The following is a 27,886-nucleotide window of genomic DNA, read 5'->3' as shown; positions in this document are numbered from 1 at the left end:
ATAAAGAAATATATATATATTTTTAAAAAGTGAGTCCCTTTGCTCATTGCCATCCTGAGAAAATCGTGGAAACACTGACCTTTAGAGTTCTTGTAAGCAAACCCCTACAGTAGCTGGGAACTCTGTCTGTTGTAGCTGGTGATGTCCCACTCGATGAACAAGAATCAGGTGAGACTTTCCCCGAGAGCCCTCCATAGCGCCCACTCCTTGCATCTTCCTATAAAATAAAAATAGAATCCATACTTCTTCAGGCAGAGTATATGGAGTCGGCCTTTCCTTAAGCCAAAGTTAATGGAGAGACCCGTTGTCAGACTCCTCTGACAACCTTGTAAGAATAAATTGGTGACATCCGGCACAATGATTACAAAAAATAATAATTTTATTACATTGGTGTGGAGGCTCCCTCTCATAAGTAACACTGGTACTAACTTGGGAATCTATTTGCCTTGTTCTTAATTTCCAATCCTCATGCATCTCACCATGTGTCTGGGCTTGATTTAGCTCAGAATAATACTTTTCAACCAGTTTGATACAGGTTAATAAGTAAACTGATAAGTATCTCAGTTTACCCCAGCCCAATGGGCCTAAAAGTATTTCTAGCTTGTAGGTGTTCCAATCTTATTGTAATATACTTCTCAAATACATCCCGATCCCTTCATTATCAAGTTATTTTCATTACTGAGTTTCAGCATCATGACTGCAGTGGCCCTTAGAGGAACTGAAAACAGCATTATTGATTTACGTAGATTAACACATACAATTCTTTATAAAAACATCCAGTCTTTTCTCTCCCCAGTAACAATATTCAGGGCCTTTTAGGGTAAAGTCAGATGTCTTTCTGAATGCTATGATAACATAGATTCATAAAGTTCAAATCTAACCAGTAAAATTATACCCACTGAGTGCCAGCTGCATGGAAAGAGCTACTAACAAATTTATGGTCGCATGGTGATGCTCCACCAAGGGGTGGGGTGGCAGGAAACCAATTATAGTCTAATTTATTGGACACGCGTGGCAGATGGAGTACTCTTTTCCACAGGAGAAAGTGAGCCCATATCTTCAATCAGTTTCCAGCACATCTGCTGAAAAATCCTGAGTGGTGTGCAGTTCACCAACCTTGAACAATGGGAGCAACTGTTAGAAGCAGGAGGATTAAGGAAACAAAACTGGAAAAAGAAATACCAACTAAACTCCTTAGACATTTGGTTCCTAAACCTTGCTTGAGGGTTGCTCCTTACCTTTCTCCCCTTTATGGTCTGTCTCCTGGAAATTTACACTTTGCCTGCCCCACACCCATCCCCACGTGATGAGCTGGGCCATATTCATTTAACACATTGTATGCGGGAAACGTATTTATACGTTTTACTTATACGTTTTACGTTGACTGGTAGTAGAGCGCGGGACACGTATTAATACGTTTTTTATAGACTAGCGGTAGAATGCGGGTAACGTATAAATACGTAAACTAAAGTTATCGTAATTTTACTGAACGTTGCCATTTGCGCAAAAAATTAGCAAAAATGGCCTGCACCACCTGTTAGCGCGCGATAAAAACTACCCGCAAACAATATGTTAAAATGTTGTTTCCTTCCTAAGCTTTAATAGAGAAAATGAGGTCTCACTTAAGGTGGAAGGTCAATAATCCCACTTTAAAAAACTGGCTCCCGCCCTGACTGGTTTGGCTCAGTGGATAGAGCATCGGCCTGCGGACTGAGGGGTCCTGGTTTTGATTCCAGTCAAGGGCATGTACCTTGGTTGCAGGCACATCCCCAGTAGGGGGTGTGCAGGAGGCAGCTGATCAATGTTTCTCTCTCATTGATGTTTCTAACTCTCTATCCCTCTCCCTCTCTCTAAAAAATCAATAAAATGTATTAAAAAAATTAAAAATCGGCTCGTTTCAATGATAAACATGACCAAATATGTCTGAGGATGGGCACATTTATTAATGGCATCTTTATGTGTCATTTCCCAGCTCATGGCCTACCCACCAGAGAGGCAGCTAATGAAGAGGCCACGTTCTGAGTGCCAATGAGGGGCCTGAGCTAGAATTTAGATGCCCCTTTTCAGTCAGTGTGGGATGAAGCCTGTAGTTTCCAGATCATCATTCCAGTAAAGGTTTTATTTCCTGTATGAACTTACATATGAGCCTATTTTATCATTTGTCATAAACTCAGATGCTGAACAACACTGGCCTGAAGGACAATTTGGACTGATCAATGAGCATTTTCTGTGAAGAATGTTAGAAGCTGAGTTTGGGCCTATTAGGGACTGCATGTTTGTGTGCTCCCAAAATTCATATGTTGAAATCCTAACTCCCTATGTGACTGTTAGGAGGTGAGGGCCTTTGTGAGGTAACTGGGTCATGAGGGTAGAGCCCTCTTAAGTAGGATTCATAGCCTTATAATAAAAGAAGCCCCCGTGACCTCTCTCCACTATTCTCCCAAGTGAGGACACAGCCAGATGGCCACCTGATAACCAGGAAGTGGGTCCTTGGTGCCGAGTCTGCTGATGCCTTGACCTTGTTTGCTGGGGGGTAGGGGGTAGGAGGTAGGGGGAGAAGGAAAGGGGGTAAAGAGAGGGGGAGGGGGGAGGGACAGGAAGAGGGAGGGGAGGGGAGGAGGGGAGGAGAGGAGGGGAGGGGAGGAGGGGAGGAGAGGAGGGGAGGGGAGGGGAGTGGAGGGAAGCCCAATTATCCTTACACTGCCTATGCATCTCAGTCCCGGTATATAAAATCCTTTCTGGTCTCAACTTCCAGTACCACATTCCCATGAAAATATTTTATTTTCAATGAGGAATATTCCTGAAAACTCTAAGTTGTACCCAAGTGTCCTAATCATACTAATCCAAATGGAAACTACAGAACCCAGAGGAATCTCTGTTATCTGGCTGTCTAGCCTCTCCTAAATGGTCAAAGGAAATGAAAACCTTGCTTGCTTGCTTTTGACTAATTTTTACTCATCATATCACTTATTATGTCAAAATAGTATGTATTCAAAAAGACCAGGCATAAACCTAAGTCAAATAAACACACCTAGAATCCCTTTTAATTCTGATCCACACACAAATATCTTATCACAATGGTTTTAGAAATAAATGCTCCAAACTCTTGTTCTGCATTTTTCACTTTGCATCATAGCCATTTTCCTAATTTTTACAAAATCCTCTAAATAAGAGAAAGTGTTGCATGAATATAAAGTAGTTAGTGAAGAAATCATGTTGTAGGATGATACACTGAACTACTGTTTTCCAGCCTAATTTCTGATAACCACAGCAATTTTTCAACTTTCTCAACACCACCACCAGTGATAGCATTCTCATTTACTCTTTATTGGAAAAGAGGTCAATATCATTGGCAATCACTCCACAGCATATAGTCCATTTAATGGCAATTCTCTCTAAGTGCTTTCTGCAAGGGAAAGTGCCAAAATGTATTACTTTTGCTCAGAATGTTTCATAAAGACTGTTTGATTTTGTATGCAGAATTATGAAATAAAACGTGAGATCCTGACTGACCAGAGTGGCTCAGCTGGTTGAGTACTGTCCCATGAATTGAAAGGTCACCTCTTCAATTCTAGGCAGGGTGCACGCCTGGGTTGTGGGCTCAATCTCCAGTAGGGGGTGTGCAGAAGGCAGCCAATCAATGCTTTTCTAAAATCAGTAAAAACATATTGGGGAAAAAACTGTGATCCATAGTCCCTCCTTTCGTCTCCAGAACAAATTTCCAGATACATAATAATAGGGCTAATGGAAAGCTTTTCTGCATACATTAATCTTATCCATGTTTTTCTAACACACATGCTTCCTTGGAAGGAAGGCAGGGATGAAGGAATATACTCTGGCTAAAAAATTTCCAAACTAGTTACATTCATAGGGTTTCTCTTCAGTATGAGTTGCCTGATGCCTAATAAGTTTAGAGCTGTTAATGAAAGCTTTCCCACATTGATTACATGTAAAGGGTTTCTCTCCAGTATGTGTTCTTTGATGTACAATAAGTCGAGCACTCAAGCTGAATGTTTTCCCACATTGATTACATTCATAGGGCTTCTCCCCAGTATGAGTTCTCTGATGTTGAGTAAGGCATGAACTCTGCCTAAAGGATTTCCCACACTGACTACATTCATAGGGCTTTTCCCCAGTATGAGTTCTCTGATGTACAACAAGAACATAACTCTGGCTGAACGACTTCCCACACTGGTTACATTCATAGGGTTTTTCTCCTGTATGAGTTCTCTGATGCATAACAAGGTGTGAACTGCGGTTGAAAGATTTCCCACACTCGTTACATTCATAGGGTTTCTCTCCAGTATGAGTCCTTTGATGTGCCACAAGCTGAGAACTCCAGCTGAAAGATTTCCCACACTGATTACATTCAAAGGGTTTTTCTCCTGTGTGAGTTCTCTGATGGGCAACAAGTTTATAACTCTGACTAAAGGACTTTCCACATTGGTTGCATTCATAGGGTTTTTCTCCAGTGTGAATTCTTTGATGTGCAATAAGTTTATAGCTCTGGATAAATGATTTCCCACATTGATTACATTCATAGGGCTTCTCTCCCGTATGAGTTCTTTGATGTGCAATAAGCTTGTAGCTCTGCCTGAATGACTTCCCACACTGACTGCATTCATAAGGCTTCTCTCCAGTATGAGTTCTCTGATGCACAACAAGAACATAGCTCTGGCTAAAGGATTTCCCACACTGATTACATCTATAAGGTTTCTCTCCAGTATGAGTCCTCTGATGGGAAACAAGGTGAGAGCTCCGGCTGAAGGATTTCCCACATTCATTACATTCATAAGGTTTCTCCCCTGTATGAGTTCTCTGATGTGCAACAAGATGAGAGCTCCAGCTGAAGGATTTCCTGCATTGGTTACACTCAAAGGGTTTCTCTTCAGAATTTTTCATGTTTGGATTAAGAAATGAATTCTCAGAGATTTTACTACAATTATATTCAACAGGAATTTTCTGTTGTTCATTATGGGATATGCTATGGTTTAAAACTTGCCCACATTCCTTAACATCAAAGGGTTTTTCTCTTGCATGTATTTTCTCACGTATATTTACGGGTGTACCATGGCTAAAAGATTGAATATTGTCACTAAATCCATATGATTTATCTTCTGTTTGAGTTCTTGTAAATTGAATAAGGTGAATGCTCTGGTTTTTTTTTCCATATTCATTATTTTTGCATAGTTTCTCATTGTCACTAATCATCTGATGACTGTCCACAACAGAATGATGAAATTTTTTAACATGAGAGACATGTTTATGGAAATGGTTTCTTATGGGTATCATCTGGGGTGAAAGAAAACTGGAATTCAGACCATTCTTTTCCTCAAGTTCATCACTTTTGCAGACTCTTTCATGAATGAATGCCACTTTCTTAAAAAGTCTTTCTTGCTTTTCCTGTTGATTCTCCAACTGATCCTTACAAATCCAAACTTCTTCACATGAAGATAGCCAAGGATCATCTCTTGTCAACCTTTCTAATTTCACTCCATGGGATGGTTCATCATCAATAATTCTCTGCTTTGATGTTGATTCTCTTCTTCCAAGTGCAGTTGCCAAGTCTGGAAGAAAGCAAAATAAAATATTCTAGCCAAAAAAATGTTGAAATAGTGAAATAAAGCTGACGAGAAAGGATGCAAAATACATGTAGATTTGTTTTCAGCTATTATAATCTGGATTGAGAATCAAGAGGATGGGATGAAGCAATAAGCATAAAACTACCACAGCCCAATAGTATAACACTGCATTAAATGGAATAATTTAATTATAATTTTACTGAATATGTAAGACTTTAGACACCAAATCAAAATCTCCATGTTCCAAAATAAGATCACTTATATAGACTAAAAGAATCATAAAACAATTTTGCAATTCTTAGCAAAGTAATAAAGGGTCCTTTCTACCCTCTTTAGTGCTAAACACATGTTCAATGAAATAGAAATTAGTGTCTACATTCCTAGGAATTTCTGAAAGCATGACACTTGTTAGCATAGCCTATGTCAGTAAGACATGAGCAAACTACAACTGTGAACCAGGAAAAAGAACTGGGACACTGTTATCCCAGCATTCCCTAGATGCCTTAAGGTTAATATGGCCCCATGGATTCCTGTGATTCTGAGAGAGAATGGAGGTTAGCTCATAAGCATAAGCCTCGCTGACTAAGCCAAGCATTAAAGAGTATCTGGAAAAGTGGTGTGTATATAATCCACTAGGCGATGGGAAATGAAGAAAAATGTGGCATGCCCTATGGGGATATTTCAATCTAACCTTCTATACCTATGATGACTCCTTTGTGTCTGTTTCTCACCAGGATATGTGTGTGGGAAATTCTTTTTATACTCATCCCATTGCTCCAACTGGGAAATTGTGTCTGGTTTGAAACACTGGTAGGGAAAGATACAGGATTTTGGGTGCCTGGGCTGGAGACCAGGAAAGTTACTGCAGAATTTGGTCCTAGTTTTTCGCCTTTGGGAATCATGAAGATTAAACAAGCTCAGACTAAAGAAACTGTACCTTTTCTACCTTACAAATTTAAATTAAATTAAATTTTCACTAGGGAATAAAAAGCACAAACAAAATCTGTGTGTGGCCAAAGCCATTTTTACCTCTGAACTGCAAAATTCTCAATCAATAAGAAATAATTTCAACATACAGACTTCATGTAAGGGGACCATATTCTTACCCCAAGAGACCAAGTCCCTGTGGTTCTCAAGGATCGCATCTCTGTCCAGGGTCCTCTGGGCAGGGTTCAAAATGCCCTCTTCCTGAGAGAAGTCCACAGTCACAATTTTGAAGTTTACGCCTTCCTAAAACAGTACACACATTCCTGCTCAGCTGGGCATCATTTCCCTTTAATGTTCATAGAGGAAGAAAAGTTTGACAGATGGGAGAAAGGAAACTTGATGTCCCGGAAGTTGTACTGAGATAGTCAGCATTCAAAGAATTCTAGTCAAGGAGTACATGTGTCTTCTAGGTGAGCCCTTTTAGGTTTTGGATGCTGGATCTGTTTTGTAACCCCAAAGAGAAACACCAGATAAGAACTAATATACAATTTCTCTCTTGATCACCTTGAAGAAAATGCTTCCTTCTATTTTTTCACTGGTATATAGAATTCCCACATAGGAATTCCCTCCAAATTACCAAGGAACTAACAGAACAAGGATCAGTAATTTTTTTCTATCAAAGGCCAAAGAGTAAACATTTTAGGTTTTTCAAACTATACAGTCTGTCACAACCACTCAGCTGTAGCAAGATAGCAGCCATAGAAAATAAACAAATGGGTGTAGCTGTATTACAATAAACTGTTATTTACACAAACAGGTAGTAGGCTGCATTTGGCTCCAGGCTCTACTTTGCTGGTGCCTGAAGTAGAAGATGAAACGTGGACCTTAATGAAGTAGAGGTTAAAAGCACTGGATTTGGGAAAAAAAAAAAGAGACTTGGGTTTTCTCACCTGTAAACAGTATATGACTGAATTAAAAAAAAAAAATCTAATGTGACAATCTGTGTATTAATGGTGAATTTATTAGGCTTAATCATACCCAACTCATTGGGTTGTTGAGTTAACTGTGATGATGAATATAATCACATTAACAATTATTATTGTCTGAAAACTCTGAGAGATTAAATGACAGCCAATGTGACCTTTAGTCTTCAGATGACAGTTCTATTTGTCTACACTGACCTGCACTGTAGAGCCTTTAGATGTTCAGGCATTACTGCCACATAAAAAGCACTGCCTCCTCTGAGCAGGAAAGGACCTATTTCCAAAACCACTGGGCAGGAATTCTGATCCAAAAAAGAAGTGCTGAGGGTGACCTGTCTTTACCTAAAAGCAGCAAAAGTCAGGGAAGTTGAATACACTGGTCACTAAAGGTTTTTAAAATAGACCAGATTTTATTAAGCTGTAATTCATGAATGGGAAGCAGGGTCTGTGAATCCCAAGAAACTCCAAGCGAAATGCTGCTATACTGCAATTTTCTATGTTGGAGCCATAAATTTCACCAAAATCTCAAAGGTTTTCATGATTAGCCCAAAATGGAATTGAGAAATGTCATTTGCAAACTGTAACCTCTGTTGAATATGGATCTATTCTATAGTTCTGTTTTCCAACCTCTAATCCATGCTTCCTTTGAATAAAGATGTACTCCTTTTTGCTATTTAATGTAGGTACCTACATTAAGCTTGTTCAAATATCAAATAAATAATACTAGACTAGCACCTCCCACTCCATCCCAGCTACATGTTCTCAAAGTTCCACACTTTCTTATCATCTGCATAATGGTCATTTTTTGTCACTAGGCTACAGTCCATGAAGGAAAGTAGAAGGTATTTATAGTCTGCAACTGTTACTCCAGTGCTTAGCATAGTGTTGGTGTACAGTAAATACTAAATATATATTTAGTAAATTATGTCAATACATCAATAAATAGAATAAACTTTATAATATATCCGAATAATCCTGGTCCAAAGTCTATTTTTTAAAATCTTTATTGTTGAAAGTATTACATATGTCCCCCTTTCCCCCCCACTAACCCTTTCTAGCCTGCCCCAGGCCTTCACCACCCTATTGTCTGTGTCCACGGTTTATGCATATATGCATACAAGTTCATTGGTTGATTTCTTCCCACCTACCCACCCTCCCCTACCTTCCCTCTGAAGTTTAACAGTCTGTTCATGCTTCTATGACTCAGTCTATTTTTGATCATCAGTTTATTTGGTTCATTAGATTCCACATATGAGTGAGATCATGTGATACTTGTCTTTTTCTGACTGGCTTATTTCTCTTAGCATAATAATCTCCAGGTCGCTCCATGCTATCTCAAAGGGTAAGAGATCCTTCTTTTTTTTTAACTGCTGCATAGTATTTTTTTTTAAATTAAATCTTTATTGTTCAGATTATTACATTTGTTCCTCTTTTTTTTCCCCCCCATAACTCCCCTCCTCCCAGTTCCCGCCCCACCCTCCGCCCTCACTCCCCACCCACTGTCCTCATCCATAGGTGCACGATTTTTGTCCAGTCTCTTCCCACATCTCCCACACCCCTTTCCCCCCCAAGAATAGTCAGTCCATTCCCTTTCTAGGTCCCTGATTCTATTATAATCAACAGTTCATTCTGTTCATCAGATTATTTATTCACTTGATTCTTAGATTCACTTGTTGATAGATGCATATTTGTTGTTCATAATTTGTATCTTTACCTTTTTCTTCCTCTTCCTCTTCTTAAAGGATACCTTTCAGCATTTCATATAATCCTGGTTTGGTGGTGATGAACTCCTTTAGCTTTTCCTTATCTGTGAAGCTCTTTATCTGACCTTCAATTCTGAATGATAGCTTTGCTGGATAAAGTAATCTTGGTTGTAGGTTCTTGGTATTCATCACTTTGAATATTTCTTGCCACTCCCTTCTGGCCTGCAAAGTTTCTGTTGAGAAGCCAGCTGACAGTAGTATGGGTATTCCCTTGTAGGTAACTGAGTTTCTTTCTCTTGCTGTTTTTAAGATTCTCTCTTTATCTTTTGCTCTTGGCATTTTAATTATGATGTGTCTTGGTGTGGTCCTCTTCGGATTCCTTTTGTTTGGGGTTCTCCGCGCTTCTTGGACCTGTAAGTCCATTTCTTTCACCAGGTGGGGGAAGTTTTCTGTCATTATTTCTTCAAATAGGTTTTCAATATCTTGCTCTCTCTCATCTTCTGGCACCCCTATAATTCTGATGTTGGTACGCTTGAAGCTGTCCCAGAGGCTCCTTACACTATCCTCGCATTTTTGGATTCTTTTTTCATTTTGCTTTTCCGGTTGGATGTTTTTTGCTTCTTCGCATTTCAAATCATTGACTTGATTCTTGCGCTCCTCTGGTCTGCTGTTGGGCGTCTGTATAATATTCATTATTTCAGTCCGTGTATGCTTAATTTCTAGTTGGTTCCCCAATATAAGATCGAGGGTCTTATTAGTTTTCGTGTAGATCTCATTAAGTTTATCGGCAGCTTCTAAACAGTTCTTGAGAGACCTTAAAAGTGTGGTTCTGAACTCTATATCTTCCTTTGACAATTTTGTCCTGTTTCTTTGTCTCCGCATTTTGTTATGCTTCCTTGGTGCACCCCCTAGTGGTCTTTGTTCGCAGTCTTATAGTTAAATCTTGATTGTTGTAGCTAATTCCAGGGAGGGTTTGACCTCCAGGCCAAGTGGCTATGAGAATCAGCTGTGTCAGCAGTGAGAGAACTTCTGTCCTCTAGGGAGGTGCTAATCTAGCCTTTGCCTGAGGCTATCCGGCAAATGCCTCTGTGCAGGGCTTGGGCGGGGCGGGTCGCACAGGATCAACAGGGTGGGCCGGAGAGAGCAGTTATGGCGGCTCTCAGTCCTGTCCCCAGGGGCTCTGCCTCTCTGAGTCCCAGCACCCGCTGCAAAGCTGGGAGAGAAAGCTGCACTCGCTCTGACCGAAGCCAGACAGTCCCGCTTCTCCCGTTTGAGTCTGGGTCCCTAAAGACTCGCTCGGATCTGGTGCTCAGAGTCTGCGACTCCCTCCCGATTGAAAACAACAACCGCGCCCTCCGCCGCCAGCCCTCTCCGCGCACTCCGCACCTCAGAATTTGACTTCAGCACTGCGCCTCCTCTGAGTGTCCATGTGCGTTTCTCTTTCCTCCTAGTTGTAGGACTCCCACTCAGCCAGCATTCCTGTGGTTCTGGGTGATGTCCCTTCCGTTTTTTGGTTTCACTTTTGAAGTAGTTGTTCAAAGCAGCAAACTCCGGCGTTAACCTATGCCGCCATCTTGGTTCTCCACCCCTCCCTAACTGCTGCATAGTATTCCATAGTATAAATGCACCACAACTTTTTTATCCACTTATCTGATGGGCACTTGGGCTGTTTCCAGACCTTAGCTATTGTAAATTGTGCTGCTATGAACACTGAGGTGTATACATTCTTTCTGATTGGTGTTTTGGGTCTGGTCCAAATTCTGATTTAGGTCTTCTCCTCTCATCTGAAACTCAAAGGGCCTATCACAGACCCATTTGAAAAAAAAGCCCTTCAATATGTAGATACTGGCTTTTCTGAACTTCTATCCCCACTTACTCTATTCTGCTTCACCTGCCCCAAATCCCCACTTCTCCAAGTCCTTCTCAAACCCTTCAACTGTGTCCTTGGGAACTCATCTGCTATAATAATGAAATCCTACAGCCTCAACATCTTCACCTAATATTCCCTCTACATCCCTGTGTTAATGGAAACATACCTTCCCCCCTGTGGACTCCTTCCGCCACAGACATCCCAGGCTTAGGGTGGTCATGCTCTCCCATCCAAGGGGGAGGGTGTGAGTCCTCCCAGTTACATTTAAGCCCTCATCACTTACCATACTTCTTAGAGTTTTGTCCTACCAACCTCTGGAACCACCACGCCCATCCCCTGAAGACTTACAATACCCATGATTCATTTCCCATTTCAAGAACTTAAATTGTTTCACCTTCCACTGTCTATTGCGCGATTTTCAATATTTTTCATCTCATGGCACATACAAACTAATTACTAAAATTCTGAGGAACACCAAAAAAATATATTACATTTTTGCCAATCTGACAAAAAAAGGTATAATTTTATTAACTTACAAAAAAATAATGGTAATTACCTACCCTTTTTGCTCCAAAGTGACTTTTTTTAAAAAACCAGGTATATATATGGATTTCTGGTACCAAGAATTAACCATCGCAACCTTACTTTGCGACTTGACCAATAAGAAAAACCCTATTATATGACCTATATATTTATGGTTCAAGATAGGGCATTCACACTGGATGGCTATTGTTTTGGCTATTGTCAGTTTTTAATTTGACAATCTAAGGAAAAAGAAGTAAGTGCCCCTGACTAAATAGTCAGATATTGTATGTTTTAAAAATCCTTAGAGCACACCCATGAGCCGGCAGCAGCACCCTGGTTGAAAATCACTGGTCTACTAGTATAGCATCCACTTGCAGAGTTCTCTGATAATACTATAAAAGTAACTGACCTTAAGGAAGCACTTGCTGTGTAGTGCCAGGCAGTGTGCTTATTCATGACACAAATTATCATTCAATTCTCACAAGGTCCCTGTGAGAAAATTCTATTAGTAGCACCATTTTTCAGATGAAGAACTAGAGAAATTAACATATGCCTAAAGTTGGTAGCATCTACAACCTCACAGTTGCTTGACATCAGAGGTTGTGTTCTCAGTCATCAATTCACATGGCTAGCCAAACTCCCAGACCCTAAAATTGCTCTTCAGTGCCCCACTCTTAGGGTGACACCCCAGACTTAACATAAAGCACTCTACCTCTCAAATCACACACATAGAACTGCCTACTCTTTGATTACATCACATTATTTTTTATTACAACATCAGATTAAAAAATTTTTTTCAATTAGTTTATATTCAATGTTGTTTTGTATTAGTTTCAGGTGTACAGCATAATAGTTAGACAATCACACCTACCTGGCACTGGAAATACATAGTTGTTACAATATTATTGACTATATTCCCTATGCTGTACTTTACATCCTGGTGGCTATTTTGTTAACTACCAATCTGTTCTTCTCAATCTCTTCGCCTTTTTCACCCAGTCCCCCAACCACATCCTCTCTGGCAACTTCTCCACTTTACTTGTTCAATTACTCTCTTTACCTTTCTCGTCCTTAGATGGTCTGGGGCCATTACTCTATTGAAATGTCTACTATTACTATCTATCAGTCTATATTCTTTTCCTTTCTAGTTAGTGTCCTCTTTATCTTTTCCACCTTAATTATTCAGTTTAGAGTCGAGATCATTCATTTTAATCCCATTTAATATATTAAAAAATTCTCTTTCAAATATTACCTTGACCTATGGGGCTTCCACAGAATGCTTGTGGCTACAAAAGCTAAACCAATCTGAATGTCAATGTACCGTCTATGGAAAGTAGGTTACAGAATGCTCCCCTTTGGGAGAGGGGAAATCCGCAGAAGCAGCTGGATAGCATCTTATCAATTAATGGTCACTCCTTGGATAATCCCGTCAGATCCTCCAGCAGCCCTGCTATGCCTCCTGGAGCAGCTTGTTCTCCCATAATCCAAAATTACTACTCTAAGACTTCTCTACACATGTCAAACGTCTCTCCATTCCAACCCCCACCCTTATGACCAACAGTTAAATCCATCTGCTTGTTCAGAGGCAAAACTAAGCTTTCACGTAACTCCCTCAACCTCATTCGTCCTTTATGCGTCCTTCTTCCTCTGTAGAGCCATTTATTCACATACTAGTGGCCCTGTGCACGAATCTGTGTGCGAGTAGCTCGCTGCCGCTTGCCTCAGCTGGCAGCCCCACCCACCACCGCTCGTAGCTCTCCACTGCACGTAGCTCACTGCCCTGCCCTCCTTTAGCTCTCCTCCGCTCGTAGCTTGCTGCCATGCCCTCCTGTAGCTCGATGCCCTGCCCTCCTGCTGATGGGTCCTTACGTGACGGCATCCTGACCAATTTGCATATTACCCTATTATAAGTATAGATACTCTGAATTAATTCCCCTGGAACTAATCAAGGACTCTGCTTTATAGTTTTATCTTCTCTCTCTCCTGACTATTAACTTCTTTTTCCCCACTAACTCCTTCCTGCAACCACTTGTGAGTCATATCTTTTGAATCCTTAAGGAAATTTTTAAAAAGCCCTTCAACTTCAAATGTCCTGACAGCTATCACTCTCTTCAATCTTTCACATGATCACCCAATTTCTGTAAAAGTTGCCCCCTCTTACCTCCATTCCCATCACTTTCTACTCACTTCCCAGTTCACTTCAATCTGGCTTCCGCCACCAACCAGCCACACACATTTCTCAATGTAAAGAGGCCATGTGTCCAACTCACCTGGGAAGGGACGGCCACTGGCCCCGAATCTTCTCTCTCAACCTTGATGATAATCTCTTGAGGAAGGAGAGAGTCCTGAGAAAGCAAAATAGACGAGAGAAAGGGAAATTAAAGGGCGCTCCGTCACAGCTCAAAACCCTCACTGTGCGTAGGCTAGGATCTGATGTACCACCTGTTTTAAGGCATCCCACCAACCAGACTCCTGCTCCCTCCTTTGTAAGCTCAAGTGAGCCATGTGGGGGGGGGGGGGGGGGCGGCATCTGGAGGGTCACTGAAACATCAGACATGTGTCTTTGTGGACCTTCCAGGCCAGCCCAGCTGCCAGCCCAGTGAGTGACCACAGGCACCATGTAGAAGAAAAGAAATGTGCAGCTGAATCCCTGGACCTCAGAATTGTAAGCAAATAAGACAGAATACAGCATGACCAAAGAATGATCAAGGAAGGGGAAATCAATAAGTTAACTTCATGAAACGTTTGGCATAAAGCACCACCAATAAGGCACCGGCAATAGAAAATCTACTGTTAAGACTTCTTCCGAATCAGTAAGAAAAGGGTAGCCTCCACAGAAAAATAGACAAAGGAAAATGCAATGCAGCTCAACTATGAAGCAATAAAACGGCCAGTGAATATACAAAGAGATGCTCACCTCTTTAAATCAGGTAACACTGAACCTCTATTTCTATAATTATCTCTCTATATGTTAGAGACCATCGATTCACACTGGTACCTCCAATTATAATTCATCACACTTTATTCTAGCTTTCCTGTTTTCCATATTTGCACCTTCCTTCTCCTGCATCCAGTATTCACTTAAATTTACTGATTTTCTCAAAGCCCCTGTATGTAACCAACCATGTGGAGTGTTTCTTTTGCCTGTTGCTTACAATTCCTCCTGTGGTGGCCCACTGGTCAAGAGCTTCTTATATTCTTAGTGGAAGTTTAACTTGACCCAACCTTTCTGCACTGGCTACATACATATATTAAATCCTCACTTGAGGATGTGTTTTTACTGATTTGAGAGAGAGAGGGGAAGGGGGAGAGAAAGAGAAACATTGATGTAAGACAGAAACATCAATTGGTTGCCTCCTTTCACACCCTGACCACGAATCAAACCCATAACCTCAGTTTGTGCCTTGACTGCGAATCAAACCCTAAACCGTTTTGGTGCACGGGACAACGCTCCAATCAACTAAGCCACCTGGCCAGGGCTGGACAGGCAATACATATATTTTTATTTTCTTAATGTTTTTACTGACTTTAGAGAGAGAGAGGGAGAGAGAGAGAAAAGGAGAGGGAGGGAGAGAAACATCAATCAGTTGCCTCCTATATGCACCCTGACTGGGGATCAAACCTGCAACCTGAGTATGTGCCCTGACTGGGAATTGAACCTTCCACCTTTCAATACGATGCTCAACCAACTGAGCCACACCAGCCAGGGTAGCAATATATTTTTTAAATAACATTTTATTCAGAAATAGTTTACGACTTATAAGAGGTTGCAAAAATAGAACAGAGAATTCCTATGTACCAGCTTCCCCTGATGCTAGTATTAACAAAACCACAGTACACTGTCAAAATTAGGAAACTGATACTGGTACAATATTTTTAACTCAGGCACAAACTTTTTTCAGATTTTGTCAGTTTTTGTAGATACTCCTTGATTTTTGTCTTTTTAATGGAAATATTTTTAACATGATATACTATCCAATAAGTCTACTTGTATTTCATTGGCAAATAATAGAAACTACACTTAGATGTAGATATGTACAAGAAAACTCATTAAAGGATTACATTATCCTAGCTAAATGGGAGGATGCTGCCAGGGTTCTTGTTCCAGCATCAAGAAGGGTTCAGCAATCTGGAGAAGGGCTGTGTGTAACTTAATAAAGAGTCCAGAGATGAAACATAATTTTGAAAGGCATTATAGCAGTGGTCCTCAACCTTCTGGCCCTTTAAATGCAGTTCCTCATGTTGTGACCCAACCATAAAATTATTTTCGTTGCTACTTCATAACTGTAATGTTGCTACTGTTATAAATCGTAATGTAAATATCTGATATGCAGGGTGGTCTTAGACAACCCCAGTGAAAGGGTCGTTCGACCGTCAAAGGGGTCGCGACCCACAGGTTGAGAACCTTTGCATTATAGGGAGTCAGAGGGGCCTAGCTAAAGAAACTAAGATCTCCTGTCTCAGGACCCCTTGCTTTTTATTAACACAATTTGTCCTAAGGCGAGGTGGAGATATACACTTCAAAGGGTCATGTTTTGCATACAGAGTCCATTGTCAGATTATCAGGTTTTGGAGAAACTGCCTACGGCTGTTCAGGTGTTTGGCCAGTAGGAGGCAATAATGTGTAGATTAAGATGCCCTGAGCTGTCTGGCAGCAAGCAATCATCCCTTTTCAGGTTTGGGGAAATGCCTTTGCTACAACAGATGATTCAGCCCTGCTGAACATGCTGGGATTGGCTTCAGGCAGGATGCATTAAATAATGCCCATCAGTGAGTGCCTGGTTAAATAAATGATGCTTCATCCAGATAAATGAATACTATGTAGCAGTTGAGAGAAGAGACAGATTTGCCTAAACTGATGTGTATAAATGACAGAAACATGTTTATAATACATTGTTGAATGAAAAAACTAAGAACAATCTACAAAATATGAACAGATTTTTATAGAATATAAACACATACAGAAAAGTCAGGACAGTCTCCAAAGCATTAAAAGCAGTTATTTTGGGGAGGGAGAGAATTGAGGAGCAGGTTCACAGTCTGTTTTAATACTGTATCTATTTTTTAATAACACTTATTTCCCTTAATCAGAAGCCAGCAAAAATATTTTTCTCTTGAAAAATCACTTTGAAACCAGATAATTCCTAAAAGTGTTGTGTGTGTGTGTGTGTGTATTTCTTATACAAATATGCAGGGGTGGGCAAAAGTAGGTTTATAATTATAATATCTATATATATAAAAGTCTAAGCAACTGATCAGTAGCTATAATGTGCACTGACCACCAGGGGGCAGATGCTCAACACAGGAGCTGCGGAGGGACAGCAACTTTGCAGAATGCCCCCTCGCACTCCGGCACACCTTGGGGGATGTCAGACTGCCGGTTTCAGTCCGATCCCTGCAGGCCAGGCCGAGGGACCCCACCTGCTGGAGGGACTCCGCTCACTCCACAGATGCCCTTTGAGCCCCAGTGCTGCCCCAGGTGTGGCCGGCTAGGGAGGGACCATGGGAGGTTGGCTTCAGGGCGTGTCCAGCCCGTCTCACCCAGTCCCGCCCCTCGGGCCACCTTCTAATTAATTTACTTTACATGTGCACAAATCCATGCACCAGGCCTCTAGTATACATATACTTGGTCACCCAGGTGACCAAAATGTATGTCTCAGGTATAGCTGGTCTTCACCCACCGTTCCCAATTCACGGCTCCTTAGGATTTTCTCTCTTGCTCTGTTAATGAAATGAGTTTTGAATCCCACCCAAGGGTGGGGGCTGGTTGCCAGTAGGAGCCAACAATGTCATTAGAGAACTAGAACTTTCAGTCCCACCATGGTTTCCGGGGAGAGGAGAGGGGCTTGGGGTTGGACCGATCATGACTATGTAATGAAGCCTCCAGAAAGCCCCCAAGAGCAGCTCCCCAGCCCCTGCTTTGGACAGCTTCCACCCTGGGAACTGGAGCCCCTCCGTGAGTCACCGTGCCAGGCCCAGGGGCCACGAGGACAGCAGCTCCTCCCTCGGGACCTGTCCCTACGCGTCTCTTCATCTGGGTGCCGACTCATATCCTTTAGCATCCTCTGCAATAGATCGGTAATCTAGGAAGTCAATGGGTTTCCCCATTTCCGTGAGCTGTTCCAGCAAAGTAACTGAACTCAAAGAGGGGTCACGGGAACCTGTGGTTTATAGTCAGTCGATCAGAAAAGCACAGATAACAATGTGGCTTGCAGCTGGCATCTGAAGTAGAGGGTGGTGCTGTGGGACTGAGCTCCTTACCTGTGGAATCTGATTCTATCTCTGGGAAGATGGTGTCAGAACTGAGTTGAATGACACCTTGCTGGAGTTAGAGAACTGCTTGTTGGTGTTGTTGGTGTGAGGAAGCCTACACACACATACACACACACACACACACACACACACACACGTTGGTATTGGGTCCGGGAACCCCTTTCAACCTCAAGCTGCTAATGGACTCAACCATATCGTGGAAACTCACTGCAAAGAGAAATCATATTTATAACATGTGACAATGCAGACACGGCTTTTCTTGCCACAAAAGTGCTTTTCTGACCAACCGACTATAAATCACAGTGGGTCTGTGTGACCAATAGATTGCAGAGGAAGGGATGGAGTGCCACTTCCGAGATCAGATGACAAAAGACACTGTGGGTTCCATCTTGGGTGTGTGTGCGTTTAAACTTTCGGTGTCTCTCTCTCTCTCTCTCTCTCTCTCTCTCTCTCTCTCTCTCTCTCTCTCTCTCTCTTCCAAATCATGTGCCCTGGGAGAAACCAACTGCTGTGTTAACAGCCCTGGGGAGATGTCTACCTGGTGAGGAACTGAGGCTTCTCGCCAACAGCCACGTGAGTGACCTTGCAAGTGGGTCCTCCGACACAGCAAGCCTTCTGGAGGCAGCGGCCCGGCCCAGCCAACGCCCTCGCCAGACACCCAGAGTCTGAAACACACAGACAAGCTGCTCCCAGGGGCCTGGCCCTCAGAAAACGTGTGAGATGATAAATGCTGGCTGTTTTCAGCTGCTAAGTCCTGGGGTGTGCAACCATAGGGAGCTAATACAAGGGAGAAAAGATGTTTCTGCTTTTCCTACGTAACCTTGGGCTCTAGAGGAAGCACAAGTCGCTCTGTGAGAACGAAATCCTCTTTCTCCCCAGTCAGTGCCTCACACAGGGCTTTACACGGGCCAGGCAATAAAAGACATGCGATGGAAGTACAAATTATAAGGAACAGATTGCTAATTCAGTTGTGTGACATAGAAGAAGGACCATTAAGATTCCCAGGGCCCTGGCCGATGTGGCTCAGCTGGCTGAGGCCATCCTTGCACCGAAAGGCTGTGGGTTTGATTCCCAGTCAGGGTACATACCTAGGTGGCGGTACGATCCCCAGTGGGACACGTGCGGGAGGCGAGCAATCCATGTTTTCCTCAATCTCTCTCTCCCTCTCTCTCTCACACTCCCTCCCCCTCTCTCTAAAATCAGTAAGTATATCCTCGGGTGAAGGTTAAAAAAAAAAGAAAGATTCCCAGAAAACACATGAAGTCACTAGCTTATAGTAGAATGCCAATGGTCACATCAAAATGCCTTGTACTTGTAATTTTGATAAAAAATGTGAAAGTAAATTTATATTTGTTTGACTCTTTTCAAAAAACTCTTGTGCATGTGTACAAGGAAGCATATGCAAAAACATTTACAGCCGTGCTGTTTGTAATAGCAAAAGATCGAACACTAAATAGCCATTAACAGTGTGTCCATAAAACCCACAGCATTCATGTCGAAGTCGAAATCTGGGCACCAGGTGTGCCCAATGGCATCAAAGTGTCACTGCTCCCAGGCCCTCAGAGTGGCCACAGTTAGGGAATATAGGAGTATGTGTCTGTACACACACACACACACACAAACACACACACACACACACACACACACACATTCTCTGTATTTCTACATCGACAGACTGAAAGCCCTGAGCCACATCAATAACTCCAATGTCCACTGAACACCACAGTTCATGCTAGTGTTTTCTCTTTCCGTATCTGACCGAGAGACTCTGCTACATGCTCCTCGGCCCACGGGGCTCTGCAGCCCCATAGGAAGCCACCCTGTGCCCGGGGCCCTCCCCACCCTGCTGGGCTCTGACTCTGCAGGCCAGGTGGCCCCTTCTCATGGACCCATGCTCATGCCCCCAGACTTGGCTCCGTGGGGAAGCCCTCGCCACCCTGCTTGGGCTCGGATACTCCATGCCAGGCTACCCTCATGCATGGGTGACCTCAACCTGCTCAGGCTGTGACACGCCATACAAGATGTGCCCCTCCCCAGGCCCAACATGGTGCACATGTCACCCTGCTCGGGCTCTGGTACCCACGCTGGGCACCCTCACTGCACTTGGGCCCCTCTCTCTGGATGCCCTTCTCACTTGCTCTGGCCCCATCACCCCAAACGAGATCCCCTCTTCCACATGGACTTACCTCACCTATTTGGGCTCTGACTCCTAACACCCGTTCCTTGCCCAGCTTGATGCTTCCACACAGAGATGCCCTCCTCACCCCCATCAGGCTGTGACACCCACAGCTGGGAGCCCTCCCTCAGTGCAGAGGCCTGCCCAGCTCTGCCCCACCTACTGGCTTCAGGGCTGCATTGTTCAGGAAGGCGAAAGCGAAATCCTAATTTAACATTTTAAAGAAATTAAATGTTTTCAAAGAATATTTGCTGTAGGAAAATGATTTAAATTAGTAATATCTTAACCTCAAAATGGGCTGTACAAAAGTACAAGTGGATAAAATAAATGAAAACACAAAGTCACCTGGAAAGTAACGTAACAGTACAGCTAATCTTTGTTAACGGGTGTATTTACTGTCTTCTAACATATTTTTTTCTTTTTTCAAATCCTCGCCAAAGGATATGTTTTTATTGATTTTTTTAGAGAGAGGAAGGAAGAGGGACAGAAAGAGAGAGAAACATCAGAGCAACAACAATCAGCTGCCTCCCATACACGCCCTGCAGCCCTTCGGAGCACAGGGCGATGCTCCAACCAACCGAGCCTCACCGGCCAGGACCTAACGTATCTCCTATACACACATACTGCACCCCTTTTCAAAAAGGTGGTCATTTCTAAATGCTACCGGCTTAACATAGATCATAAATAAACATCCCTTTACATTGGTAAATATGCATTATCACATCAATGCCTACAGTGTATTTCATGTCATGGTCTTACCATAACGCATCGAACTCTCCTTGTGCGTTGCATATGCTCAAACATTCTTTCAAGCGCTCATTCTCAGGCAGAGCCAAGAGTTGCTGGTCAAAGGGCAGTCCGTATTCTAAGGGCTTTGGATACAGGGTGCTGAATTCCTCCCAGAAAGAGTTAGCGTCTGGGTTAGAAGGGTGAAGGAATGCAGGGAGCCTCATTAAATGCATTGTGTGTAAGTGTTAGGAGCCTGCAAGTCAGGAGGTGCCAAAAGCCCCCAAACACTGCAGAGAGCCCGACAGCTCCCAAGTCCAGAGGGTTGGGCTGTGGGGCCTGGGTGGGCTCCAGCTCTGGGTCTCCGGGGGAAGGGGAGGAAGGGGAGGGAAGGGGAGGGGAGGGGAGGGAAGAGGTGGGGAGGGAAGGGAAGGGAAGCTCACTCACCTGCACACAGGCCTCCGTCAGGGTTTCTGGGGGCTTCTCCTCCTGCTCGTCCATGCTCTCCGTCCCGCACGGGCAGGGGCCTGAGGTCCTGAGCTGCAAGGGGAGAAACCCTGAGTACAGCCGCCTCCTGTAGGTCCACCTTGGCACCCCCCCGTCCCTGGTTAGTCTCTGCTCCCGGGATGCATGTCCCATGAGAAGTGTGCGTCTAGAGTAGCGGTTCTCAACCTGTGGGTCGCGACCCCTTTGGGGGTCGAACGACCTTTTCACAGGGGTCGCCTAAGACCATGGGAAAACACATATATAATTACATATTGTTTTTGTGATTCATCACTATGCTTTAATTATGTTCAATTTGTAACAATGCAATTGGGGGCCACCATAACATGAGGAACTGTATTAAAGGGTCGGGGCATTAGGAAGGTTGAGAACCGCTGTTCTAGAGGGTCCTGCCCGGATTCCAGCCTGGAAAGCTGTGCGTGAACCTGGAGATCCTTGGTCCCTCTCCCAGGCCAAGACGCTGCGGCTCTAAACTGGGTCCTCCCCTATCAGAGGCCTCTGGATCCCACACCAGGGAGCCCATGTCATGCACAAATGCAGCCTTCACCGCCACCACCATCTGCAGCACAAATCAGTCCCTCCCTTCCCCCCTGGGTCCTGAAATTCCTGCAAACCCCTAACCCATCGAGGACCCCTTCCTCCCCAACCTGAAATCGGTACCCCAAACCAGCATCTCTTCCTCGGGCAAGCAGCAAGGCTCTGGGATTCATGGCCCCAGATCATACTCCCTGATACATGCAGCAACCTGTCATGATTGCTTCTAACTTCCTGCTCAAACAACCAAGCACATGCACAGAGCTCAGCTGCACCTGGTCCTTCCACTCTTCTGGGGTTGTCCAGCCCCTACCAGCGCTAGCCCAGGTTCCCATCCCAAAACCCTCCTACGCCCTGAATCTGTAGCTCTGACCTGGTCCCTCCACCAACCTGGATGTCCTCAGGCCTGAACTGGCAACGGAGACAGCATGGCACTGGTGGCCTCCTGATAGACCCCAGCACGTGCCAGCCCCCCCACCCCCAGGCCCAGAATGTGTGCTTGAGTTGTCTTTGTACCAACTAGGTGTTTCTGGGCTGGAGAACGGAACAGCCCCTGGAAAATCCCACCCTATGCACCCCACTCCCACCCTATCTCTCCCTCTCACTCACCCTCTCACCCCTACTGGGTTCTCATTCAAACACCTCAGTACGGGTCACAGTGCACCTGCACCCCAAACCTGCACCCCAACCGTTTCCTCCACCCACCTCCACAGGCCCCTCCTTGTGCCACACCTGCCTAGATTCCTGCCCAAACACCTCCGTGGGCACCTGCAGCTCAGAAAGATCCCGTCTTTTTACCGACCTAGGCATCATCAGGCTCTGATCGGGGTGCCATCTGCACAAAGACCCCAGCACCCTTCATCAAATACCCACCTCCTGCCTCTTTTTTTTTTTTTTTTTTTTTTTAATTAAATCTTTATTGTTCAGATTATTACATTTGTTCCTTTTTTTTTTCCCCCCATAACTCCCCTCCTCCCAGTTCCCGCCCCACCCTCCGCCCTCACTCCCCACCCACTGTCCTCATCCATGGGTGCACGATTTTTGTCCAGTCTCTTCCCACATCTCCCACACCCCTTTCCCCCCCAAGAATAGTCAGTCCATTCCCTTTCTATGTCCCTGATTCTATTATAATCAACAGTTCATTCTGTTCATCAGATTATTTATTCACTTGATTCTTAGATTCACTTGTTGATAGATGCATATTTGTTGTTCATAATTTGTATCTTTACCTTTTTCTTCCTCTTCCTCTTCTTAAAGGATACCTTTCAGCATTTCATATAATCCTGCTTTGGTGGTGATGAACTCCTTTAGCTTTTCCTTATCTGTGAAGCTCTTTATCTGACCTTCAATTCTGAATGATAGCTTTGCTGGATAAAGTAATCTTGGTTGTAGGTTCTTGGTATTCATCACTTTGAATATTTCTTGCCACTCCCTTCTGGCCTGCAAAGTTTCTGTTGAGAAATCAGCTGACAGTCGTATGGGTATTCCCTTGTAGGTAACTGAGTTTCTTTCTCTTGCTGTTTTTAAGATTCTCTCTTTATCTTTTGCTCTTGGCATTTTAATTATGATGTGTCTTGGTGTGGTCCTCTTTGGATTCCTTTTGTTTGGGGTTCTCCGAGCTTCTTGGACCTGTAAGTCCATTTCTTTCACCAGGTGGGGGAAGTTTTCTGTCATTATTTCTTCAAATAGGTTTTCAATATCTTGCTCTCTCTCATCTTCTGGCACCCCTATAATTCTGATGTTGGTACGCTTGAAGCTGTCCCAGAGGCTCCTTACACTATCCTTGCATTTCTGGATTCTTTTTTCATTTTGCTTTTCCGGTTGGATGTTTTTTGCTTCCTCGCATTTCAAATCATTGACTTGATTCTTGCGCTCCTCTGGTCTGCTGTCGGGCGTCTGTATAATATTTGTTATTTCAGTCTGTGTGTGCTTAATTTCTAGTTGGTTCCCCAATATAAGATCGAGGGTCTTATTAGTTTTCGTGTAGATCTCATTAAGTTTATCGGCAGCTTCTAAACAGTTCTTGAGAGACCTTAAAAGTGTGGTTCTGAACTCTATTTCTTCCATTGACAATTTTGTCCCGTTTCTTTGTCTCCGCATTTTGTTATGCTTCCTTGGTGCACCCCCTAGTGGTCTTTGTTCGCAGTCTTATAGATAAATCTTGATTGTTGTAGCTAATTCCAGGGAGGGTTTGACCTCCAGGCCAAGTGGCTATGAGGATCAGCTGTGTCAGCAGTGAGAGAACTTCTGTCCTCTAGGGAGGTGCTAATCTAGCCTTTGCCTGAGGCTATCCGGCAAATGCCTTTGCCTGAGGCTATCCAGCAAATGCCTCTGTGCAGGGCTTGGGCGGGGCGGGTCGCACAGGATCAACAGGGTGGGCCGGAGAGAGCAGTTATGGCGGCTCTCAGTCCTGTCCCAAGTTGCTCTGCCTCTCTGAGTCCCAGCACCCGCTGCAAAGCTCGGAGAGAAAGCTGCACTCACTCTGACCGAAGCCAGGCAGTCCCGCTTCTCCCGTTTGAGTCTGGGTCCCTAAAGACTCGCCTGTGTCTGGAGCTCAGAGTCTGCGACTCCCTCCCGATTGAAAACAACAATCGCGCCCTCCGCCGCCAGCCCGCTCCTCGCACTCCGCACCTCAGAATTTGACTTCAGCACTGCGCCTCCTCTGAGTGTCCGTATGCGTTTCTCTTTCCTCCTAGTTGTAGGACTTCCACTCAGCCAGCGTTCCTGTGGTTCTGGGTGATGTCCCTTCCGTTTTTTGGTTTCACTTTTGAAGTAGTTGTTCAAAGCAGCAATCTCCGGCGTTAACCTATGCCGCCATCTTGGTTCTCCCCTCTTTTTTCCCACCTCCTGCCTCTTGTTTCCCACCCACACACCTGTGTGTGTGCCCAGACTGTATAGCCCTACCCCTCTGCAGCCCAGAACAGCAGCCGCTCCCTCTACCCACCTGGGCATCTCCAGGCAGTATCTGGGCCCTAGGGCTGCCCATGCCTCCCCACTCTGCCCCAGGCCAGCGCACGTGCAGAGTTCCAAACCAGAACTCCAGCTCCAAAACGGGACACCCAGGCCTCTGCTCTCTGCTCTCAGGGCCCCGCCCAGGTTCCCTCCTCTCCTGCTGGCATACACAGAGCAGGCTCACGCCCAGAGCCTGCATCCAGGACCTGGGCCCTCGGCCAGCCTGCAGGTCCTGTGCAGTCCCTGCTCTTCAGATGAGAATCTGTGTCCCCCCATTCTGTGCTTCAACCTACCTGAGACCTGCGAGTCTCTGTGAGCGTTCTGGGGTCACCCGTGTCCACCTGCTTGCCACCAAACATCAGAACACACCCACAGTAGCTCAGCACAGAGCCCTGAAGCAGCCCAGGACTTGAGCACTGGCCTGGGGTGGTCAAGCCCATGAGACCAGCTCCCACGGGAACTGGGACCTCCCACTTCCCTCCACGCAAACATGAGCACCTAAGTCTGCCGCACACGCCTCGTCCCTCTACCAACCTGGCCTGTTCATGCCTGCAAGCAGAGTAGCCCCTGAGCAAAGGCCCCAGGAACACCTACTTCATAGTCATGCCGGCAGCATCCTGCTCCCCACCCCCCCCCACCCCCCAAGCAGCTCTGTCCTTCTGGGCTCCCATTCTGTACCTCCAACCCAGCGTCTCCACCAAACCTGAGTGCCCTAGGGCTCTGCACCATGCTACAAGGGCCCCAGGATGACCAGTCCAAAGTCCTGCCTCCCACTCAGAAACTGCCCCAAGCCCAAACCCAGCACGTGCAGGGAGCTCTCTGCCTAGATACTGCCTCTAGGCCAGTGGTTCCCAACGTGGGGCACGCCCCCCACACGGGGCAATTTGATTTTTAAGGGGGGGCAATTGGAGAATGAGTTATTCACAGTGAAATGTTTTGCATTTCTTATGGTTCTAGGAGCCTCATACACAGTATATGAACATATATTGTGACATATTTATGGATTTCAGTTCTCTATTACATGTTTTGAAACTTTTTTGCTATTTTTTCACATCACTTCATATTATTATTTTTAAACAACTTCTTAGTGATTTCTTCCTCAGTCCTTCAACTGTCCTTTCGTTCTTTCATTTTTCTCTTTGTTGGATGCCACGTTCTTTGGAAGCTTGTTTAGACCAAGTTAATGGCCTTTTAGGCTTCCTCACATGAATAGGAGCTCACTTTTTGAATAATAAGAATTATATGTCACGGGGGGCGGGGGCAATCAGGATTTTAGAGATGCTTAGGTGGAACATGGCCAACAAAAGCTGGGAACCACTGCCCTAGGCCCTCCTCCCTCCACGAGCCATTCCCACTGAGGGTCGGCTGAAGCGACAGTGTCTCTCCAGGGGCAAGAATCTGCAACTGCCACCCAGTCTCTCCACTACCCAGGGCACCCCCAGGCCTGGGAGACGGGCAGTGTCTGCTCCAGGGTCCCGGCGCCAACGGCCCAGAATCTCACTTCCCACTTGGTGCTTCCAACTCACACACCTGCTCAAGGGTATGGGGACCATGACCCAGCCCCTCTCCTCCAGGAACCAGAATCTGCCAGTGAGCCCCTGATCCACCCAGTGGTCCTCAGGTCCCCCACTACACAGGCCCAGCCTCGCAGGAGGGGGAGGAGGGGCTCTCCCGAGGCCCCATCCGCAGCACCCGAGCTCAGGGCTGGTCTTCCATCCACCTGAGCATCCTCAGACCCTAGACAAGAGCACCGCCGGCCACAGCGCACGCGCACGCGCGCCAAGCTCTGTCCGGAACCGGCGGCGCCGCCACCAGTACCTCCAGCTTTGGTGACCTGAGGCTGAAGGGCCGCCCGCGCAGGCCCCAGATCGCCCACCCGCACCCCCAATTCCAGCTGCCCGCAGGGACAATGCCGCGCGCGCACGGGACGCCCAGCGCTGCCCCGGCTAGCACCAACCTCAGCGTCTCTGGACTCGCCGCCCAGGACAGGCCTGTCCCAGCCTCAGGTGCCCGGGACGAGCTCGGAGAAGCAAACACGTACCCCGATTCTGCACACAGCGAACTCCGGTGACGCTAGTTCTGTCCCCGCTCCATCTCGGTATTCGCAAGGCCGCTCGGGGAGACCCTGGGAAGGGCCGAGGTGCGCTGCAAGCGCGAGCGTCCGAGCCTGGGGAGGGGGGTGTGTGTGGGGGGGACACAATGGCTGCGCTTCTGGCCGAACCCGGAAGTGCATGTGGGCTGGGGAGGGGGTCCGAACTACAATTCCCAGAAGCCTCGGCGGCGCGCGCCGCGGCGCGGGCTCCAGCGCCTCCGGGCAGGTGGACTGGAAGGGGGCTTGGAGCTTAGATCCCGGCTGGGCTGCGGCTGTGCGTGTCCGAGTTTGTGTGTGGCGCCGAGAGAAGCGGGTCCGAGGCCGAGGTCGAGGCAGCCATGCGTGGGGAGTGGCTGACTTGGGAAAGGCTGGCCCTGGGCCTGGCTTAACGCCCGGGAGTCGCGGAAAAAACCTCGATCCCGTGGAAACCACCCGCACCCCTCCCCGGCGCCTGCTGGTCCCCAGCTTGGCGCGCGCCGCCTCCTCTGGTCCTGAGGCCGAAGGTAGTTGCTACAAATCCATTATACAGTCGGGAGGACGCATATCAAGCCCTTCAAGAATTGGATACGTTTTGTACCTTCCCCTCCCCTTTTCCCTTTGCCTGCATACGAAACCCTGACCCTTTGACCCTTTGAAGTGTATATATCTCAGGACCCCATGCTTTTTATTAACACAATTTGTCCTGAGGTGAGGCAGAGATATACACTTCAAAGGGTCAGGGTTTGTATACAGAGTGCATTGTCAGATTGGGGAGAATTAGCCTGCGGCTGTTGAGGTGTTTGGCCAGTAGGAGGCAATAACGTGTAGATTAAGATGCCCTGAGCTGTCTGGCAGCAATCAATTTAATGGATCCTATTCAGGTTTGGGGAAATACCATCAGCCATTTCCAGATTCAGCCCTGCAGTCATGCTGGAATTGGCTTCCGGCAGAATCCCTCTGGATACATGTCGAGGAAAGACCAGGGGGAAAGAGGGCGGGAGCAGGAGACCAGGGGGAGGTGGCTGCCGCCATCCAGACCACAGGTGACAGTGCTCGGACC

General features: G+C 45.5%; 1 protein-coding gene across 16 annotated transcripts; it reads right to left on the bottom strand.

The window, feature by feature from the left end:
* Positions 1 to 43: 43 nt before the first annotated feature.
* ZNF180 (zinc finger protein 180) lies at positions 44 to 27,645 on the bottom strand. Of its 16 annotated transcripts, XR_009448792.1 has the most exons (6): positions 26,797 to 27,638; positions 21,213 to 21,300; positions 20,799 to 20,955; positions 13,861 to 13,935; positions 6,689 to 6,855; positions 5,542 to 5,567 (listed from the first exon to the last, which is right to left on the bottom strand). XR_009448792.1 is itself a non-coding variant. In XM_059666227.1 (5 exons), exons 1-5 carry the CDS (start codon positions 26,986 to 26,988, stop codon positions 82 to 84), a joined length of 648 nt encoding a protein of 215 aa, XP_059522210.1. In that variant the 5' UTR covers positions 26,989 to 27,645; the 3' UTR covers positions 44 to 81. The 16 variants fall into 16 exon arrangements, 15 of the variants coding, with proteins under 15 accessions (XP_059522210.1, XP_059522213.1, XP_059522201.1 ...); XM_059666227.1 differs by lacking the exons at positions 5,542 to 5,567; positions 6,689 to 6,855 and adding an exon at positions 44 to 217 and having other exon boundaries at positions 26,797 to 27,645; XM_059666218.1 differs by lacking the exon at positions 20,799 to 20,955 and having other exon boundaries at positions 3,307 to 5,567; positions 6,689 to 6,812; positions 21,213 to 21,305; positions 26,797 to 27,474.
* Between the last annotated feature and the right edge of the window lie 241 nt (positions 27,646 to 27,886).

Source organism: Myotis daubentonii, chromosome 15 (genome assembly GCF_963259705.1).
Source record: "Myotis daubentonii chromosome 15, mMyoDau2.1, whole genome shotgun sequence".
NCBI lineage: Eukaryota > Metazoa > Chordata > Mammalia > Chiroptera > Vespertilionidae > Myotis > Myotis daubentonii.
The sequence above is the reverse complement of the archived record's forward strand: the minus strand, read 5'-3'. Positions and strand labels throughout refer to the sequence as shown.